The 15068-nt window shown below is 54.2% G+C and overlaps 1 protein-coding gene across 1 annotated transcript; it reads left to right on the forward strand.

Annotated features, from left to right (window-relative positions):
- Positions 1-6151: 6151 nt before the first annotated feature.
- Positions 6152-13983, forward strand: PLEKHF1 (pleckstrin homology and FYVE domain containing 1). Its single transcript, XM_082607938.1, has 2 exons — positions 6152-6266; positions 12322-13983. The coding sequence occupies exon 2, from the start codon at positions 12336-12338 to the stop codon at positions 13173-13175; it is 840 nt and encodes a 279-aa protein (XP_082464064.1). The 5' UTR covers positions 6152-6266; positions 12322-12335; the 3' UTR covers positions 13176-13983.
- The last annotated feature ends 1085 nt before the right edge of the window (positions 13984-15068 follow it).

A 15068-nucleotide genomic window follows, 5' to 3' on the forward strand; every position in this document is an offset into this window, starting at 1 on the left:
CAACCTCCACTGTAAGGGGACTGGGCACAGTGTAGGGAAGAAAATCCCAGTAAGATTGCTGTCCTCTGTCCCTAGCTGCCCGCCCCACCCAGACTCCAGGGCTACTCCTCCGGGAGAGGCACCAGTAGAGGGCACGTCTTGCAGGAACTGCACTCAGCCTTCAGAGTCCAGACGCTGGGAAGGAGAGAGCCGGTGGGCAACCAGGATGTGCATGCCCTCTAATAGCACTCAGCGCAGATTTCTTTAAAGTTACTTCTATTTTATTTTATTGAGGTATAACATACATACAATACAGAGCATAAATCTTAAGATTTATGTTCACACTTAAGTGAACTGTTTATATATGTATACACATTTGGAATCATCACTAAGATCAAGATAAATAAAATTCTATAAAACAGCCCTAAAGGGCTCCTTCCTACCCTTTGCCAATCAATACCAGCCCTTTCCTAGATCGCCACTACCCTGATTTCTACCACTGTAGTTTAGTTTTGCCTTTTTTTTTTTTTTTCTTTTTTTGTGGTACGCGGGCCTCTCACTGTTGTGGCCTCTCCCGTTGCGGAGCACAGGCTCTGGATGCGCAGGCCCCACGGCCATGGCTCACGGGCCCAGCCGCTCCGCAGCATGTGGGATCCTCCTGGACCGGGGCACGAACCCGCGTCCCCTGCATCGGCAGGCGGACTCCCAACCACTGCGCCACCAGGGAAGCCCCTCACACTTACTTTTTTTGCACCTTACTTTTTTCACTCAATATTTCTTGGAAATCCTTCCACATCAGGACATAAAGACCTGCCTTCTTCCCTTTAAGTGTGATAAACCATTTCACTGCATGCATAATTTATTTAACCATCCCCTATTGATGGTTGTCTGGGTTGTCCTCACTGTTTCCCTACTGAAAGCAAAGCTGCAATGGATAAATGTAAGCATATACCCTTTTGCATTAGCATAAATGTCTAGAAGTGGACTAGCTGAACAGAAGAGACTGGGCATCTTTCACTGTAGCAGATGTTGCTGCATTGCCCATCATGGAGGTTGGATAGAACAATTGACTTTCCCACCAGCGAGGGTGTGGATTTTATGAAGCATTGAGGGGTAATGGCCAAAAATGTGGGGCATCTCAGGCAGCTCAGCAAGTAATTAAAAATGGAATATCAGGGCTTCCCTGGTGGCGAGTGGTTGAGAGTCCACCAGCCGATGCAGGGGACGCGAGTTTGTGCCCCAGACCGGGAAGATCCCACATGCCACAGAGTAGCTGGGCCCGTGAGCCATGGCCGATGAGCCTGCCCGTCCGGAGCCTGTGCTCTGCGACGGGAGAGGCCACAACAGTGAGAGGCCCGTGTACCGCAGAAAAAAAAAAAAAAAAAAAAAAGGAATATCACCCATCTTTGCCTTTTGAAACTTTTCTCAGTCACACTCCTCAGCCAGAGAGTTTCCCCTGGCCCTCTCCCACACCATGAGCTAGGCCTTTTTCTCTCTCCAGCTTGCTTGCTCCTGGCCCCTAAAATTCTTGTTCTTGACTTAAATGCAGCAGGTGAAGAGTTCTTTGCCAGCCAAGCCCCAAACGCTGACATTTTAATGCCAAAATGGTGCTCCAAGATGTGTTATCCAACAAGATGGTTCTCACCAGAGATGACCTCTGCCCTCTGCTCTGGGTAAGCTGTTCTCGCTCCTCAGGGATAAACCTGTGTTTGCAGGTCTGCCTCCTTCTTGACTGTGAGCTCCTCAAGGGCAGAAACAGTGCCTCATTCATCATGGCATCCGCTGCTCGAGGTGGCAAAACGAGCGTCTAGGAACTGTTTGTTGAATGAATGAATGACGCAGATGGAACCTTGTCAAACCAGTGTTGTCAGAGGCCTCTTAGCTTTACTCTATTTGAGAAGGTAGGTGTGTCTAAATCACTGTGAAGACTATATTGAGATGAAAGCATTTATTTCCTCCACCTGAAGCATTTCTCAAAGGGCAGCATTTCTTTTCGTCTTTCTTGTTTTCCCCCTTTGGCCTAGTCAGAGCCTCATGGAGACATCTATGATGAGAAACAGGCACAATAATGCCCACAAACACGAAAAGGATGTGCAGACTTGGAATGACAAACACGGGGCAAACTTAGACAAAGAACAGCATAAATATTGATACTGCAGAGGGAGGGATGGGAAGCCACTGCAGTTCCAGTTCCATGATTTAGCAGAGGGTAGATGTGGTCGTGGTTTCAAATCCAATACTTTAGCAACCCCAAATCCAAAAATTTTGAGAGATATTCTTTTGAAATCATAGTTTCTGAACATTCCAGGTGTCTTCCTTTAAAACAAATCTTCGTAACCATTTGAACAGAAATCTTTCTCCAATGTCCCACATTTCCATGGCTTTGAGACAGCCTCAGGTGTGTAATTGATAAAGAAGGCAGCATATAGAATCATGGAAACTTGACTCGTTCAAAGTCTGCCTGTTATAAGCAGGATGGCCTCTGTTTCCTTTTTTTCTTTATTTGTTTCCCCTACTTTCTGTTTTGAATATCTTCAAACAGACAGAAGAGTTGCAGGAAAAGTATGATGAACAGCTTAAGTCAGGGCTCAGCAAACTCCAGCCTGCAGCTTGTTTTGGTACAACCCGTGAACTAAGAAGGGATTTTATATTTTTAAGTGGTTGAAAAAAACTCAGAAGAAGCTGTCACAACACATGAAAATGACAGGACAGTCAGACGCGTGTCCCTCAGTGACGTTTGCCGAGTGCTTGCGCACTATCTATGCCCTGTTCACTCAACAATGGCTGAGTTGAGTAGTTGCCACAGGGATCCTGGCTCCCAAAGCCCAGAATATGTACCATGTGACCCTTCTCTGACCCCTGACCTAAGGTCATCAACTGATACTATTTTGCCCCCTCTGTTTTCTCTCACTCTTGATGAGACAAGAGTGACAGAAAGTATTGCATTAGTCTCAATACTTCACCCTTAGATGCTTTGGCATCTGTCTCACTTTCTCTAGCCCAAAGCTGGGAATCACAAGTCTAGCCTGGGGAAAGATAAGATGATGTGAAGTGTGTAGCACACACTGCTTGGCACTTAGACAGAACTTAAGAACTGATCCAGGACTTCCCTGGTGGCGCAGTGGTTAAGAATCCACCTGCCAGTGCAGGGGACATGGTTCGAACCCTGGTCCGGGAAGATCCCACATGTTGCGGAGCAACTAAGCCTGTGCGCCACAACTACTGAGCCTGCGCTGTAGAGCCCATGCGCCACAGCTACTGAGCCCACGTGCCACAACTACTGAAGTCCACGCGCCTAGAGCCCGTGCTCCACAACAAGAGAAGCCACCGCAATGAGAAGCCTGTGCACCGCCACAAAGAGTAGCCCCCCACTCGCAGCAACTAGAGAAAGCATGCGTACAGCAACGAAGACCCAATGCAGCCAAAAATAAATTTAAAAAAAAAAAAAAGAACTGATCCAATAAAAATTCCTAGCATTTTCCACAGAGGTCATTGCCGTGACCCCTAACCTGAAAACCCTGAGACTGGCGCTTTCCTGAAAGCCTGGTTCCGAAAGTTTAGAAGCCAGCTTTCCCTCAGAAAGGGCTCCTTACCCGAGGAGCTGAAAAAGCCTCAGGGAGACTTCATTTTTTCCACAGCTTGTGGCTTGGCTGACTCAACCTCTGCCTTTCCCTGAGTCACGAGTTTTTCCTCTTATTTGGAGGAGCTCAGCCCTCCACCCACGGCTGGTCTCTGGTGGGAAGGGGTGGACAGCTAGAGGATCAGAGCTTGTGCTGCCTCCAGGGGGTTTCCCAGAGCTCCACCCACTTCCATAGAATATCAGCACTGAAAGGAAGGACAGATGAGGAGACTGAGGCCCCAGTGGGCCCTGGACCAGCAGTGAGAAAAGGCTAGTTGGGGGGTCTCCTGACTCCAGGACCAACAGCTGTGTATCTTCTCTCTGGTTTTCCAGAATCCTGAAAAGGCCTCCTTTTCCTGGACACCTGCTCTGTGCCAAGCACAGAGTCAGATGCCAGACAGCTGTTTACAGGGCTTTCCAGCTCCCTTCCTACAGCCACCTCACCCCAGGCAGGACCTGCCTTCCTGGAGAAGGCCCCTCTTGCTAGGGAGGTAGGGGATCTGGCACTGAGGCAGTCACAGAACATGGCCTACAAGGCTAAGCTCAAAGTCCCTCTCCATCTCCCCCACCCCAGGCAACAAGATGTGTACACTTGGGATGGCATTTCCCAGTGTCTCAGTGTCCCAACTGACCTTCCTTGTTTTAACTCAGCCTCTGGGATCTTGGGGTCTTGTTTCCCCCACCCTCTGTCTGGTGTATACCATCAGAACTCATAAACTCAAATGCTTATTCAACTGCAGGTACATAAATGTGTAAACAGGGGGTGAGAGGGAAACCACGGAGAATGGTGGGGACTGTGGTGAGTGGGAGAACACATGCCCCATCTAAAGGGGACAGCTCTGTGTGGAGATGGGGGACCAGCTCTTTCAAATCCTCTGATTTAAGAGAAGCTGAAAATCCTGAAATTTTTTTGTAATCTCTCAAGACGAAACGTTGGCAATGCATTTTATAAATGTTTAAATACATTTGTGAGGCTGTGGCTTATGTTGGGTGAGGGTAATAGCCATGAAGGTGGTGGAGGTGGGGATGCCATGGTGGGGGGATGTGGACTCTCCAGGGTCACAGCTGGTGGCCCTCTCACTTGCCTATCTACCCCTCCTCTTTCTCTTAGCCTCTCCCTGCTCTCTCCTCCCTTGCCCCAGCCCCTTGCCCTGAGGCAATGTGCCCATGTCCCGGCCCCACTCCACTCGGGCTGAGAAAGGCGGATCCCCAGTACCGGGCCCCACCTCACAACCTCTGCCCACACCACCCAGGAGAGTGGGTCACCCCTGTTCAGCTCATGCCTCCCAGCACCAGCCCTTCAGGCCCCAGCCCTGGGCAGAGTCGGAGGTCTGGACCCAGGCACCTGGAGCTGGGTCAGCTCTTTCTCCCGCTGTTGTCTCTTGCCTTGGTCCTGGCCCAGCAGGCACTGCCCTGGACTGAGCCAGCCCCTCTTCACAGTACCCAGGTCTCCCCTATTTGGCAAGACAAACTCACCCCTGCGACAGACATTTACTAAATGCTGAACTCAGTTCTCAGCACTGGAGAGAGAGAGGAATAAACAAGATGCATACTGTCCAGCCCACGGGGCTCACAGCCTACCTAGGTAGGGAAGATAATCCATGAACATGTAAACAAGCGACCTAATCAGATGACTTCAGGTTGAGAGAAGTGCTTTGCAAAATAATAAAACGGAGTGAGGTAGATGAGGGTGATGGGGTGGGTCAGGAAGCCTCTGAGAAAGGGACAGTTTGAGTTGGATCTAAATGCCAAAAATGCAGCCATGGGAAGATCAGGAGGCAAAAAGGAAGTGCAAAGGCCCAGAGGTGAGAACAACCTTGGAGTTTTGAGGAACAGGAATAAGCTAGTGTGAAATGAAGTGTTGAGAGGAGGCCAGAGGGAGGTTGAGACAGCCCTCGAGGAGTGGTGATGCTGAGGCTTGGACTTTCATTTCATTTCAGTGTTGCTGGCCGTGGGGCGGCGGGGGTGGGGAGAAGGGGGACAAAACCTGCTGGTAATGTTGGAGCTGGGTGATGGGTACATGGAGTCCATTAAATTAGTCTCTTGCCTTCAATGTATGTTTGAAAGTTTTCACTATAAAAAGTTTAAAACATAAAACAGATAAAATACTGATTTTTCATATTATGATTATCAATCTCTCGATTTCTGAGAGAGGACTATGCCAGCCAGCAGCAGGAAATCCCGCCAGAGGCAGCAGAAGGCACAATAACGCCAAGGCCTCCCTCCCCCTTTCCTGGCTCACAGGCCCCAGTCCGGCGAGTTCAAAGTCTGCTGCCTGGCGAGAACAGCCAGCGTGCAGAGCGCGGCGTCGGAAAGGGAAACCGGGTCGCTTGAGACGGGGTACCCAACGCCGGGAGAGAGATACAAGCGAGCCCCGCCCACCCCTGGCTCGCAGCAGGGGCGCAACACAATGCACTCAAACTCTGGCCGCTCCGCCTGCGCACTTTTCCCGGGAACTTGGGGTTCTGGAGTTGGAGTCCAGGCTCCGCCCCCGCCGCGCGCCAGGGCTCCAATTGGCGGAGCTGCCGCGAGGGGCGTGTCGGGGAGAGTTGGAACGCGTCGGCTTGGGCGGTTGGGGTTAGCCCCAGCTGGCGAGAGAAACGGCGCGGACGAGTGCGGTCTGACACGGAGGCTGCTGGGCGGGGCGCGCGGGGCCCCGGCCGAGGAGGTAAGGGTCCCCGGCCGGGCTGCGGCGAGCAGAGCTGGCGGGCTTCCGGCCGGCCGGCCGCCTCCAAGCTCCCCTGGCCGCCTCGACTATATGGCCCCGGGGCTGGGGCGGGGCGGGCGCGCAGCCAGGACCGTCTCGGACTCTGGCCCGGAGCAGAGGCGCGGAGCAGGGCGCTTATTGCTGGCTGGTCGGGCTGGAGGCGGGGCGGGGGCTGCAGGGGCTCCAGGGATAGCGGGGTGACAACAGGTAAGGGGTCTCCGGGGTGAAAACAGGTTAGGGGTCTCCGCGGTCGAGGCAGGGTCCCCGGGGTATGCGCGACGTGAGAGCGGAAAAGGTCAGGAGGCGCCCGTGGGCGTTGAGCCCTGGGGCAGCAGGGATCTCAGCGCTCCCGCTGTCCGGAGATGGTTCAGGGTTTCCTGACTCACGCCGTCGTCGGTCCCAGTCTGCGGGGTGTGGAGAAGTGGGCTGAGATAGTTGCCCTAGCTATGGGGGGAGGAGAGGGAGGGTGGAAGCGCCTTCCCCGTGACCTAGGTGCTCGCTGGCCTCTCTCATTTAGGAACCGCCTGGCCCCTGAAGCGTGTGAGTTTGTGACTTTTGGTGGGAGTTGTCAAAGGAAACAGGGCCGGGCTTAATCTCCCATTTCACAGAGGAAGTAACTGAGGCAGGCCCAGAGAGAGGTGGCAGTTCCTTCCCAGCCTGCAGTCACCTGGAATCTCCTTCCCTTTCTCTCTCCCTGAACACCTGAAGAGCTGTGCAGGGGGAGAGTTGTCATCAGCCCCTTTTGCAGGTGGGAAAATGGACGCTTTGAGTCACACTGAAACTGTTTTGTTTGTTTTTTATAAATTTTATTTATTTATTTATTTTTGTCTGCATTGGGTTTTCGTTGCTGCACGCGGGCTTTCTGTAGTTGTGGCAAGCTGGCTTCTCATTGTGGTGGCTTCTGTTGTTGCAGAGCACGGGCTCTAGGCGCGCAGGCTTCAGTAGTTGTGGCTCACCGGCTCTAGAGTGCAGGCTTCAGTAGTTGTGGCGCACGGGCTTAGTTGCTCTGCGGCATGTGGGATCTTTCCGGAGCAGGGCTCGAACCCGTATCCCTTGCATCGGCAGGCGGATTCTTAACCATTGAGCCACCAGGGAAGTTCCTGAATTATGCATTTGACAGCATGTGGTGGTATAGATCAGGGGTCTGCAAACTTTTTATGTAAAGCGCCAAATAGTAAATATTTTAGGCTTTGCAAGCCAGTCCCCATCGCATGTGGCTGTTTTCCAATAAATTGTATTTAGAAAAACTGGCAGTTGTTCAGACTTGATGTAGATTTGCCACTCCTGGTGTAGATCATGTGTGACACCTCGACTGTCAAGCACAGAACCCTGGCCACCCAGTGACACTTAGGGCATGGCTCACTCACTGAGAGCACCTTTGGCCCAGCTCAGGTGGTGCGATCACCTGTGTTCAGGAAGGCCAGCCCAGGAGACTGCCCTCCTTCCAAAACCTGCAAGCAGGAGCAGGTCTGTTTACTTCCCTGTTCCCAGACACTGGCCCTTCGGGAGTATCCACCTTGTGTCAGCATCTGGGGTACCACATGGGGGTCAGCACAGGCTGTCCTGAGGCAGGCGGCCCCCGAAGGAGTGGGCACAGGCTCAGCTCTCTCCTCCGCTGTTCTAAGGGAGGATGGTTCACTTCCCTAGTGGGAACAGTAAGAACAGAATTCCCCACCTGCTGGGAGGGGTGGGGAGGTGGGGGTGCTGCCTCATCTACCAAGAAAATCTCCAGGGGACTTCCCTGGCGGCCTAGTGGTTAAAACCGTGCGCTTCCACTGCACGGGGTGCGGGTTCGATCCCTGGTGAGAGAAAGAAGTGAGGGGCGCGGTCCAAAAAAAGAAAAAATCTCCAGGCCATGTTATAGCAGGTGTGAAGTTCTGGTCGTGGCAGGTCTGGTAGGCAGATGTGGGGGAGCCCCCCAGGAGGATGCTGTCTGCCCGGCCCCTCACCCCAGCTGGTACTCGCTGCAGGCCCACGGAGGAGGGGGCACAAGAGCCTTCCCACTACCCCAGTCAGTGTGTGGAGTCAGCACGGAGCCCAGACCCCTTTCATTGTCACCAGGTACTCCCCACCCTTCCTGCGCCATGTTTTGCTGCCAACAGGGCCTGGAGGGGGTCTGTAAACCACTGACTAGGGACAGAGCAGCGTGGGGCATCCTGGGGCCTCCTACAAGGGACGGGGAGACAGCGTTGTAGGCCTCCCCTGCCAAAGCTCTCCCCTCCCTGGGCGCTGTTCCTCACTTCCTCCATGGCGCCCACCTGGGTAGCATCTAGTCAGAGGTGGACCTGGGCAAGTCTGCCTCCAGAGCTCACCCACTGTGGGGGGCATCTGTTCTTCTCTCCACGTAAAGTCTGTCTGCTCAGTGCCGAATGTGTTAGGTCTCGGCGTGTGGCTGCAAGATTGGGTTTTCACCCAGTTCTGCTAGGTGGCTGCCAGGTGTATTGGAGGGAACAAGTGGCATTCCGTCCTCAGATGTTCATCCTGGCATGTCCTGCAGCCTGGGCCCTGCTGCTGTGCGGTCAGGGGAGGCCCAGCCTGGTGACCTGCTGCGAGGCCAGTAGAGCCCAGAGCTCTTGACCCAGACATTGTACTGTAATTCTTTTCTTTTTGAGGACCTTAAATTTAGAAAGAGAGAAAGAAAAAGCTCATGTTCCCACTTCCCAGAACTGACTGGTATTGGGATTTTATCACATTTGCTGCTGCCTTCTTTTAAATGAAAGAAATAAAATTTTCTTCTGATTTTGGTTTGTATCTATCTTTTTTTTAAAAAAACATCTTAACTATTTTTAAGCTTACAGTTCAGTAGTGTTAAGTATATTCCTATTGTTTTGAAATATCTCCAGAATTCTCTTCATCTTATAAAACCGAAACTCTATACCCATTAAATAACAACTCTCCTCCACCACCACAGCCCCCGCCCGACCCCGTTCTTCCTCCGCCTCCACCCCCAGCCCTGGTAACCACCTTGCTACTTTCTGTTTCTATGAATTTGACTACTATAGATACATCATATTAGTGGAATCATGCAGTATTTGTCTTTTGGGGACTTGCTTATTTCAGTTGGCATAATGTCTTCAGTGTCCATCCATGTCGTAGCAAGTGACAGGATTTCTTTTTAAGGCTGAATAATATTCCATTGTATGTCTATACCACCTTTTGTTTATCCATTCATCCATCAGTGGACACTTGGGATGCTTCCATTTCTTGGCTGTTGCGAATAATGCTGCTATCAACATGGGTGTGCAAATACCACTTGGAGATCCTGCTTTCAATTCTCCTGGATAAATAAACAGAAGTGGGTTGCTGAATCATATGGCAGTTCTATTTTTAATGTTTAGAGGGACCTCCATACTGTTCTCCATAGTGGCTGCACCAGTTTACATTCCCACTAACAGTGCAGGAGGGTTCCAACTTTTCCATGTCCCTACCAACACTTACTTCCTGTTTTTTTGATAGCAGCCATCCTCATGGGTGCGAGGCTCCATCCTATCCATTTTTATTCACAGATACAGTTCTTGAACGCTTTTTAAATGTTGCGTAGCTTCTGCATACGTGGTGTCACACAGGCCATTCTGCAGGTGGCTTTTTCCACTCAGCGTTTGGTGTCTGTTGTCGCTCCATGTTGGCCCACGTGGATCGGGTGGAGGCACTGTAAGCGCCAACAGCAGCCCATTGTGTGAGTGCGCCCAGCTCACCCTTTGTTCTGCCCTTTCCCCTCTGCCAGGCATCTCCATTGTCGCTGCTGTAGGTCCCAAAGTCCCTGCTCTTGGTGCCTCTCCCTCCTTTGCTACACTCTGAGCTCCTCCAGTGGAGTCCTCATTCAGCCCAGCCCGGGGCCCAGCACCCAGCCCAGCGGTCCTGGGGGTGGCCTCTGGAATGTTACCAGACTGTCCACAGCAGGGACGCAGTGACTGGTCCTAGCAGGACAGCCCGGGGCTGTCACCCACCCATAATCAGCTGGGTTTGCAACATGCAGCCGAGATCAGCAGCCTAAAAATAGTGGTTCTTACATGAGGTGGTGTGGACAGCACTTCTCGGGATGGCTTGTGGTCTGAAAGGGGCAAGGGGCGCGTGAGTCGGGGCCGAGCACCCCTGTTGTGTCCTGCATCCAGCCCCCGCGCTGGCCACACTTCAGCTTCCCACAGCTCGCCTGACTTACGGAACTGCAGTGTGGTGACCCAGAAACTCTGCGTGTGTGATCCGTTTGGCCAGGGGTGTGCTGTGTCTGCCTGTACACTTGTGCGTACATGGTGCAGCAGCAGCGGCGGCTGTGGGGTCAGCTCTCATCTACTTCCTCTTCAGATATAGGAGGTGCTGGCTCCTTCCTCCTGTGGTGGGCCCCAGGGTGCTTTGGTTCATTCATTCACTAGCCACTCATGAAGCACCTACTATGTGCTCGGCACTGTTCCAGGCATTGGGGATACAGCAGTGAACAAGAAAAGGCTCCTGCTGTGATGGAGCTTAGAAGTGGGTGAGGGAAATAGAAAACACTCAAGCAAAGGATGGATAGACAAGAAAATATCAGGTCCCGGTAAGTCCTGTGAAGAAAAAGCAAAATAGGGTAACATCCTACAGAAAAGGTGAGCAAACTTTTTCTGTAAAGAGTAAATTTTAGGTTCTGTAACCATGTGGTCTCTGTCACAGCTCTCAGCTCTGTTATTGCAGCAGGAGAGCAGCACAGACAATCGTAAATGAACGATGTGGCTGTGTTCCAATAAAACCTTATACAGGAAACCAGATTTGACCCTCAGGCCATGGTTTGCTGACCCTGTCCTGGGTAGGGGGAGAAGCTGCCTGAGCTGGGGTTCTCAGAGAGACGCCTTCTGAAAGGGAGATAGCCTTGCTGTCAATTCACTGGTGGAGTTGTGTGGTGAGAAGTGGGCAGGCTGGGGCCAAGTGTGAGAGAGAAAAATGATGGAGCTTGCTCGTGGGTTGAATGGGGGTACAGGAAATTGGAGATTCAAGGGGGAGTCCTAAATTTGGGGCTTCAACAACTAGGTGAATGGTGGTTTGTTTCTGGAAAAGAAGAGGAGCTGGTGGGAGGTCACGGGGGCAGCTCAGGGGAGAGCTGGGACTGCAGGCTTGCCCTGGGGTCGGCGGTGTTTGGGTGTCCTCAAAGCTGTGAGTCTGGTGAGTCAAAGGGAATGGGTATGGATAGAGCAGGGGGTGCCCAGGTGAGATCTGGGGCTACCACATGGAGCGCTTGGCAGAGGAGGATAGAGGCCTCCTGCTCCATGGGGGAAGGCTCTGAGCAGCACCGTCTCCAGGGGTGCAAGCTCCGGGCTGCCTAGTTACTAACAGAGCCTCAGTTTCCTCCTGTCAAGGGGGGACCTACCTGCTACGGTTGGTGTGAGGACTCAATGAGATAGTCATGCTTGACATGGAAGAAGCACTCAGCAGTGGTACCTGGGATGATGATGTGGTGACCACTGGGCTCATGGGCTGAGTGAGTGGGTTGCAGGGTCTATGATGCTTTGTCTTGGTAGATGGGGGGTGGGGGTGGGGGGGTCACTGACAGGCTGGGGTTGCAGACACTCCATTGCCTGGCACTCCCCACCCTGGTGCACGCACCTGCACCCTTCCGCCTGGGGCAGGCCCAACGTGCTGGGTGGTCAGTGCTCCTGGAAGCCCCTGAAGGGAGTTGGGGCTCAGTATCCTTGCCCCTTGGGTGGATGGTGTTGAGGCCTGTTCTACCCTGTTTTCCAAGGCTCCCCAGGGGCTTGAGCCCCCACTTCTCAATCACACATCTTTACTGCTGCCTTCCTATCCCGGGCTGGCTTCCACACGCCCCTCACTGGGTGGGGGGTTCCCCCTTCACCTCCCAGTAACTCCTTGTCTAAGGGTCGTTTTCTGGGGCAGCGAGTTTCCTTGGTTGAGTGGCCGTCTGGGCCTGCAGTGGGGTAATTAGTGGGTTGTCTGACGGATGGGTTGGTGAGCTGGGGGTTGGGGGGTCCCGCGCCCCCCGCCCCCCCTATGTCTGAGCAAGCTGACGCCTCCTCTGCTGCTCCTCCCACAGCCGAGTGGCCGAAGATGGTGGACTACCTGGCGAACACGGAGATCAACAGCCAGCGCATCGCGGCTGTTGAGAGCTGCTTCGGGGCATCGGGGCAGCCACTGGCCCTGCCGGGCCGAGTGCTGCTGGGTGAGGGCGTCCTGACCAAGGAGTGCCGCAAGAAGGCCAAACCGCGCATCTTCTTCCTCTTCAACGACATCCTGGTGTACGGCAGCATCGTGCTCAACAAGCGCAAGTACCGCAGCCAGCATATCATTCCGCTGGAGGAGGTGACGCTGGAGCTGCTGCCCGAGACCCTGCAGGCCAAGAACCGCTGGATGATCAAGACGGCCAAGAAGTCCTTCGTGGTATCAGCCGCCTCCGCCACCGAGCGCCAGGAATGGATCAGCCATATCGAGGAGTGTGTGCGGCGGCAGCTGCTGGCCACGGGCCTCCAGCCCAGCACGGAGCACGCGGCGCCCTGGATCCCCGACAAGGCCACGGACATCTGCATGCGCTGCACGCAGACGCGCTTCTCGGCGCTCACCCGACGCCACCACTGCCGCAAATGCGGCTTTGTGGTCTGTGCCGAGTGCTCCCGCGAGCGCTTCCTCCTGCCGCGCCTCTCGCCCAAGCCCCTGCGCGTCTGCAGCCTCTGCTTCCGCGAGCTGGCCGCCCAGAAGCGGCAGGAGGAGGCGGAGGAGCTGGGCACCGGGGCCGCCGGGCAGCCGGCCTACCTGGCCGGGGCCGTCTGCGGAGCGTCCAGTGGAGACGACGATGACTCAGATGAGGACAGGGAGGGCAGTGGGGATGGTGACTGGCCCAGCCGCGTGGAGTTCTACGCCTCGGGAGTCTCCTGGTCATCCTTCCACAGCTGACCCCGGGTCTGCAGACATGCGGGAGGGCTTCCCTAGTCACTTCGGCATCCAAGCGGGTGCCATTGACCAGGCCCCTGAGAGGGCAGAGTTCCCCAAGCTGCGCGGCACCCTGCAGGGCCCTTCCCCATGGGTCCCTACCCCACGGCAGAAGTGGCTCTTTTTCTCTGAATCCCCAATGCCTCTTTTTGGATACTGGCGTCCTTCTAGTTCCACTTCAGGTAGTTACCTTTTCATTGAGCAAATCCAAAATACTTAGGCCTCTTGGGAACAAATGTCGTTTCTCGTTTCTCGGCCCTTTGAGCTGTTGATCCAGATGATCCCTTGAATTAGACGACCTCAGGCAGCTTTAGGGACCAGAGAGAAGGTTGCACTGGAGTGAGGTCCCCTCTTCTCTGAGGCCTTGAATCCCCAGACCTGGCCCCGCCCCCCTGCAGGAAAGACCGTGGGTCCTGAGAGGCCTCCAGGAAACCAATGCCTGCCCACCTACCTTGCTGATGCCCACCTGGCTGGCTGGCTGGGCCTTGTCAAGGCAGGCATGTGGGCTCACCCAGAGCCAGGCAAGAGACTGCCATGCTGTGGGTGCCCGCCAGGCCCAGGGACTGCAGCCTGAGCTCCCCCATGGTCCAGAGTGGCCTGCCAAGCCCTCTGGCCCAGTCTAACCTCCCTCCAGGTGTCTGATGCCTCTCAGTCCTGTCCTCATCCCTCCCTGTGCTGGAGAAAGCAGTGTTTTCTGTTAGGATTCTTAATTGCAAGTGACAGAAACCCTACCCAGACTGACTTAATAATAAAAAGAAAGTTTATTGACTCATGTGTTTGCAAAGTCCAGGAGTGTTCTTGCTTCAGACACAGCTCTGTGACTGAGAACCGAAACCATGCTAAGTGGCAAATGTCAACAACCGTCCACCACTCTGGGCATTCCTGAGAATGCTGGCAGTTCCAGTGGGGTCAGATGTTTGCACCACACCATGGTTGATTCCCAGGGACAGAGCTCCGTCCATCCAGGCGCTGTGACTGTAGCCCAGCACCTGAAGCCCTGTTCACTTGGTGTGAGTTATCTAAACAGCCAGACAGCAAGTAAAGGAAACAAGGAGTCACTTGTCCAGCTTTCCATGAGCCTTCCTGGTTTAAAGCTCTCCCATGTGTCCTCCTGCTCTGGCCCACCCCCGAGGATGGTGCCACTGAGTGGGGAAGTCCCAAGTGCAGCAACCTGCCATGCTCAGCTAGTGTGCACTGGGGCTGGAGCTTGAATGGCAGCCACCTGATGCCTGGCCCACACCCGGCCACGGAGTGGCCTTGGCCACTGCCTGGCCTTGGCCAGAGCCCACTGGGCAGAGAGGGGATCACTGTCAAAAGTGGTGACTTTGGGGCCAGGAAACCTGCCCCCAGCCCACACTGTGCAGTGCCTGAAACCCCACCATCAGCTCCAGTCCCTGGGTGAACAGTTGTCCTCCCGGCCTAGTTCTCAAAACGTTCACTTGCAGACAGAACCCTGAGAATCTCCTTTGAATGCTAACTCTGATTCAGCAGGCCAGGTGGGCTCCAAGGGGTGGCAACACCCCAGCCTACTCTTGACAGGAGCCACCCGTGTGAGGGAGGGAGGGAGGGGCCGAGTGTGAGGCACCCAGGGCCTGCCTGTGGCCTAACCGGCAGGGCAGAAGGACTGGGTGGGGAGGGTCAGAGGTGCTTCCAAGAACTGAGAGTCCTTGGCCTCCCTGAGCCACACAAACTGGTTCAGGCAGTTCTGCCTGGGCACAGGGTTCAGGGTGCAGGGCAACTTACTGAGGCCAGATCGGCATGAAAGCCCGGGCCAGCCAGTCCTATCCCTTCACCCAGCGTTGGTGCCCAGGCAGGGAGTGCCCAGCTCCAGCCACTGGCCTCTTGGTCGCTGCCCCA

The sequence above is a fragment of the Mesoplodon mirus genome, assembly GCF_964341445.2.
Source record: "Mesoplodon mirus genome assembly, chromosome: 19".
Taxonomy (NCBI): Eukaryota; Metazoa; Chordata; class Mammalia; order Artiodactyla; family Ziphiidae; genus Mesoplodon; species Mesoplodon mirus.

Excerpts from the sequence above, each read along its gene's own strand:
- PLEKHF1 (XM_082607938.1), top strand. The coding sequence starts at position 12,336 with ATGGTGGACTACCTGGCGAACACGGAGATCAACAGCCAGCGCATCGCG.